This window comes from Anopheles coluzzii, chromosome 3 (genome assembly GCF_943734685.1).
Source record: "Anopheles coluzzii chromosome 3, AcolN3, whole genome shotgun sequence".
Classification (NCBI taxonomy): Eukaryota; Metazoa; Arthropoda; class Insecta; order Diptera; family Culicidae; genus Anopheles; species Anopheles coluzzii.
In genome coordinates, this window is record NC_064671.1 from 63,591,394 (window position 1) to 63,597,188 (window position 5,795).

At 51.1% G+C, this 5,795-nt stretch overlaps 1 protein-coding gene across 1 annotated transcript; it reads left to right on the forward strand.

Moving 5' to 3' along the window:
- Positions 1–252: 252 nt before the first annotated feature.
- On the forward strand, positions 253–4,106 carry LOC120956074 (uncharacterized). The gene is made up of 2 exons (XM_049608969.1): positions 253–4,055; positions 4,097–4,106. Exons 1-2 carry the CDS (start codon positions 253–255, stop codon positions 4,104–4,106), a joined length of 3,813 nt encoding a protein of 1,270 aa, XP_049464926.1.
- Positions 4,107–5,795: the final 1,689 nt, after the last annotated feature.

Below are 5,795 nucleotides of genomic sequence, written 5' to 3' on the forward strand. Positions count from 1 at the left end.
TTTGGTAAATTATTTATCTGCAGGCCGGGCGTTGTGCTAACGCGCAACATTCTAAAAATTCAGCTAAAATTCTATTTAAAAACTCAGTCTTATAATTCTTCTAAATTCCTCTCACACGAGCTGTGCAAATTCGGCTCGTTCTCTACTTGCTCTATTATACCACGCGGTAAGCGCTGAGAACAAAGGACTGTTCGGTAAGGTACACGCACATACAAATACACAGCCAACGCATCCGAATCGTGTAGTGCAAAAATGCAAGAGGAAAGTGCAGTGATCGCGGACTTTACGTGTGCGGTGTGCGATAAGGCGGATTCGGTAGATTCGTTATTGCAGTGCGATTTTTGCGATAAATGGTACCATTACGAGTGTGCGCACGTGGATAAAACGGTAGAGACGAGGGCATGGTGGTGTGCGGAGTGCGAAGTGAAGACCAAACTAGCGAGCGGCAAGAAAGACGACGAGATAGCGCGCTTGAAGAGAGAGATGGAGGCTCTTAAAGCCACGACGGAGAAAGCGTTAGCTTTGATACGGGAGAAGGATGCGGAAGTAGCTCGGCTCAGTAAGAGCAGCGAGCGAACCTCGTTTTCGCCCGGGGAATCGCTTCCTTGCTCAACGGCTAAACGGATTTCGGTCAACGAAGAAGGTGACCTGAGCCAAAGCCAAATAGCAGCCCGTCAAGCAGTGCGCTATGAACTCCCTTCATTCAATGGGAATCCCGAGGAATGGCCGATATTTCTGTCTACCTTTCGAAGATCGTCTCGTACGTTTGGGTTTACCGAAGACGAAAATATCCTTCGATTGCAAGGAGCGTTACGGGGAAAAGCACTACGAACGGTGCAAGGCCGTCTCCGGCACGCTGACAATCTGGAGGAAATATTGAGCGCGCTTGAAAAATCATACGGGCGACCGGATGTGTTAGTGAATACGTTGCTCGAACAAATTCGCGAATCACCGCCGATTAAGTCTGAGCGGCTCGATAGTTTTATCGAATACGGCGATTTAGTTGCTGAAATATGTTCAACTATAAAGGCAAGCGGAACTTCTGACAGATTGTACGATGCAGCGCTGCTTCAAGAGCTGGTGGACCGTATGCCGGCATATCTGCGCTGGAGCTGGGGCATGCATAGTCAGGAGCTAAAAAGTGTGACGATGAGCGAGTTCGGTGCCTGGATTCAGAAGGCGACGGATGGAGCAATGGCGGTAACTCCTCCGCAGCTGAAGAAGAAGACGACAACGCGACAAGTGCATGCGCAACACGTGGAGACGCATCAGCCCCAGCCCAATAGGCATCGAGAGTGCGCGTTGTGTAACAGTGATACGTGCGGTACGATCGCGGAGTGTCGGGTGTTTAACCGGTTAAGCGTTGCTGATAGGTGGGACAAGGTGCGCACCTTGAAGTTGTGCAAACGATGTTTGGGCAAGCACTACGGCCCGTGCTCGAAGCGTGACGACTGTGGTGTCCAAGGATGCGTCGCTAAGCATCACCGGAAGTTGCATCGTGTCACCAGCGAGGAACGCGTGGAGATAAATCATCATGGAACGCGCTCCGGTGGTACATTGCTGCGTTACGTGCCGGTAAAGCTGCACGGTGAGAATGGTCCAATTTACACGCATGCGCTGTTAGACGAGGGGTCGACGGTGACGTTGATGGAGCAGGAGCTCGCCAGGCAACTTGGGGTTAGCGGCGTTCTTGACCCGTTGTGTTTGCAGTACAGTGCGGGAGAGCGACGCGATGAACGTGATTCGGAAAGGGTAGCGGTGCAAGTCTCCAGTGCTGAAGAAAATGCATCCGCATTTTCGATGGCCGACGTGCGTACAGTCAGCCGGTTATCGCTCCCTATCCAATCGGTCGATGTGAACGAGTTGAAGCGGAAATATAAGCATTTGGAGGCGATTCCAGCTGCCTCGTATGAGGCTGTTTCTCCTCGTTTACTAATCGGTATCGACCATTACAGATTGACCAGACCTTTGAAAACTATAGAAGGACAGCCAGGACAACCTACAGCTACGAAGACGCGTTTGGGATGGCTCATTTTTGGCAAATGCACGGATAACGCTAACGACACATCCATTGTGCAGCCGGAGTCTAGCTACCACGTATGCGATTGCCAAGGAGAGACCTCACGGGCAGATCGTATGATGGCAGCGTACTTCGAAGTGGAAGGTTATGGTCCTGCGAAGGAGCCTTTGTTGTCGAAGGAGGATCAACGTGCGATGTCGATTCTGCAAAACAACACAAAACACGTCGACGGGCGGTACACCACGGGCTTACTCTGGCGGAGCGACAACGTTTTCATGCCGGAAAACCGTCAAATGGCTCTATCTAGGATGGAGTGTCTGGAGCGTAAGATGAGCCGAGATACGAGCCTTGCGGAGAAAATTAACGCGATACTAGAGGACTACTTGAAAAAAGGCTATGCCAGACCGATAAGAGAGGATGAGCTGAAAACCTTCTACCCTAGGAAATGGTATCTTCCAGTGTTTCCAGTGACAAATCCTAACAAGCCTAATAAAGTTAGGTTAGTATGGGATGCGGCAGCTGAAGTTAGAGGTATCTCGCTGAACAAGAAGCTGCTGACTGGCCCTGACCTGTTGACGCCGCTGCAAGCCGTGCTATTCCGTTTCCGTGAATATCGAGTCGCGGTGGCAGCTGACATCCGGGAAATGTACCACCAGGTACGCATTTGCGATGATGACGTCCACAGTCAACGGTTCCTATGGAGATGGGGAAACACAAATGCAGAGCCGCAGGAGTTTGTCATGCTGAGGATGACCTTCGGTGCAGCATGTTCTCCAAGTACGGCGCAATTCGTAAAGAACGAGAATGCAGAGAAATATCGTTCCCTGTACCCGCGTGCAGTTCGCTGTATCCATGAAGAACATTACGTGGATGACATGCTTACAAGTGTGGAAACGGAACCAGAAGCGATTGAGCTGGCGTATCAGGTGAGCGTAATACACAATAATGCTGGATTTTCTCTCCACAATTGGCTCTCAAATAGCATCAAAGTCGTGACAGCGGTAAAAGGCACTGAGTCAACCCTCAAGGAAATGGATTTCGAACCGTGTCTAAAGCCAGAGAAGGTGCTGGGAATGTGGTGGGACACCACAACAGATAGTTTCGGCTTTAAACTACCCCGTGTAAGACACCTGGAGCTGGCACGCAAAGACAAACCACCGTCCAAGAGGCAGATGCTGCGGACTTTGATGTCGATCTACGACCCGTTAGGTTTGATCGCAGGCGTGCTTTTTTATTTGAAAGTACTTCTTCAGGAAGTCTGGCGCCTACACCTTGGCTGGGACGACGAAGTTCCGGAAGAGATCCAACATAAATGGGACGCCTGGATGGAACGACTGCCAGAATTGGAAAGTTTCATCATACCACGTTGCTACCGACAGCTGGCGTCGCTCACCGAATCATCTCTACAGCTACACGTGTTCGTTGATGCGGGTGCAGATGGTTACGCAGCGGTCGCGTACTTCCGTTTTGAGTGCCATGGACGTATCGAGGTGTCGTTAGTTGGATCCAAAGCTAGAGTGGCGCCTCTAAAGTATCTTTCCGTGCCCCGCTTAGAGCTGCAGGCTGCTGTGATGGGTTGCAGAATAGCCTCGTCTATAACTAGTGCTCATCGAGAAACTATTAGTGGAAGCTACTTCTGGACAGACTCGACTGATGTTATAGACTGGATAAACGCAGACCACCGTAAGTACTCGATTTTCGTCGCACATAGGGTTGCTGAGGTGCTGGACACGACGAACGTCGACGATTGGCGATGGCTTCCAACTAAACTTAATGTGGCGGACGAAGCGACCAAATGGACCAACCTGCAGCATCATCTCGCCTCCGAACGATGGTTTAGTGGGCCCGAGTTCCTGCAACTACCCGAAGCAGAATGGAACATACCTCGTCGAGTACCATCGGAAACGTCCGAGGAGGTGCGGAAAAAGGATAGGCTGAAGCTGGTCGGCATCCATATAGCGCGTCCGATTTTCATCGACTACGAGAAATTTTCCCGATGGACGCGGCTGGTCAGGACGATGGCTTACGTGTGTCGGTATGTAAACATTATTACCAAAACTAAATCTCCATCGACAGGTCCGCTTAACCGCGACGAAATCCAGCGGGCTGAAACGGTAATTCTGCGAGACGTTCAGAGGAACGCTTTTACCGATGAATATGCCATACTCTGGAAGGCGAGGGAAAACTCAACAACACCGTCGTGGAAAAGTCCGATTCCCAGAAGTAGTTTGTTGTTCAAACGAAGCCCCTATATGGACGAGGACGGCTTGCTGAGATTGAGCGGAAGGATCGATCGTTGCCGTTACGTCGACCCCGGGAGGAAGCGACCTATTCTGCTACCGAGACGACATCGTGTTTCCGAGTTAATCGTTGACGATGTCCACCGTCGTTATAAGCACGGCAGCCAAGAAACTGTAGTGAACGAAGTGAGACAACGCTTTGATATACCGGCTCTCCGATCTGTGTGTAGACACGTACGCCTGCAATGCCGAACATGCACATTGTTGTACGCAAAGCCAGCGTCCCCGGAAATGTGCGAATTACCTGCTGCTCGTCTTGCTGCATTCTCCAGGCCCTTTTCATATACGGGCATTGATTATTTCGGTCCGATGGTAATCGTGAACGGCCGAAAGACGGAAAAACGGTGGGGTGTTTTGTTCACGTGCTTGACGGTTCGAGCCGTCCACATCGAGCTTGTGCAATCCCTGTCTACGAGTGACTGCTTGATGGCAGTTCGGAGCTTCATGGCACGCCGCGGAACACCAATCGAAATAGTCTCCGATCGTGGAACGAATTTCGTGGGCGCCGATCGTGAATTAAAGGAAGCTGCGGAACGTGTTGATTCGGCGATTTTAAATGAATTCGGATCGCCCGATCCGGTGTGGAAGTTTAACCCCCCCGCAGCCCCACACTTTGGAGGATCATGGGAAAGGATGATCCAATCGGTCAAGAGAATGCTGTCGCGCACCCTCACGGAGAGGCATCCTACGGAAGCGGTCCTGTCGGCAGCATTGATCGAAGTCGAGAACATGCTCAATTCTCGGCCACTTACACACGTTCCAGTCGACGGTGAGGATGAGGAACCGTTAACTCCCAACCATTTTTTGTTAGGTTCTTCCGCAGGAATGAAGCCCTTGGTGAAGCCTGATGATTCGCCAGCAGGCTTGAAACAAAACTGGAGAGCTGTACAGGCTAAAATGAACGAGCTCTGGAAGAAGTGGATCAAAACCTACCTCCCCACCCTGGTTAGAAGGACGAAATGGTTCGAGTCGTGCAAGCCTATCGAGACCGGAGATGTTGTCTTAATCGTGGACGAAAACAGCCCGCGAAACTGTTGGCCGAGAGGAAGGGTGGAACGCGTAGTCCCATCCAAAGACGGAGTCATTCGTCGGGTCGTCATCAAAACAGCGAAAGGAACGATGCTGGAGAGGCCAGTGGTGAAGCTGGTATCGCTGAACGTCGCGCCGAGGGTTATCGTTTGACGACGTCGAAACGCCTGGTGGACTGTCACTTATGGTGACGACGCGATCGTTCGAGGATCGACAAGGAGCGTCCGTATTTTAGCTAGCGGCCGCTAGAGGTCTCGGACTGGACGATAAACGTTCGGACTGAACGAAAGGGATCGACCGAGCGTTTGACGGATAGCCGGTGACCGCATGGACTGCGAAATAAGGCTTTCTTTTTGATCCCGGACCTGCGTGGAAGCGGACGAATTTTTAGTTTTTTTTTCACTCTCTCGGCTACTAAAATTTTGTGCTGTTAAAGGCAAAATAAA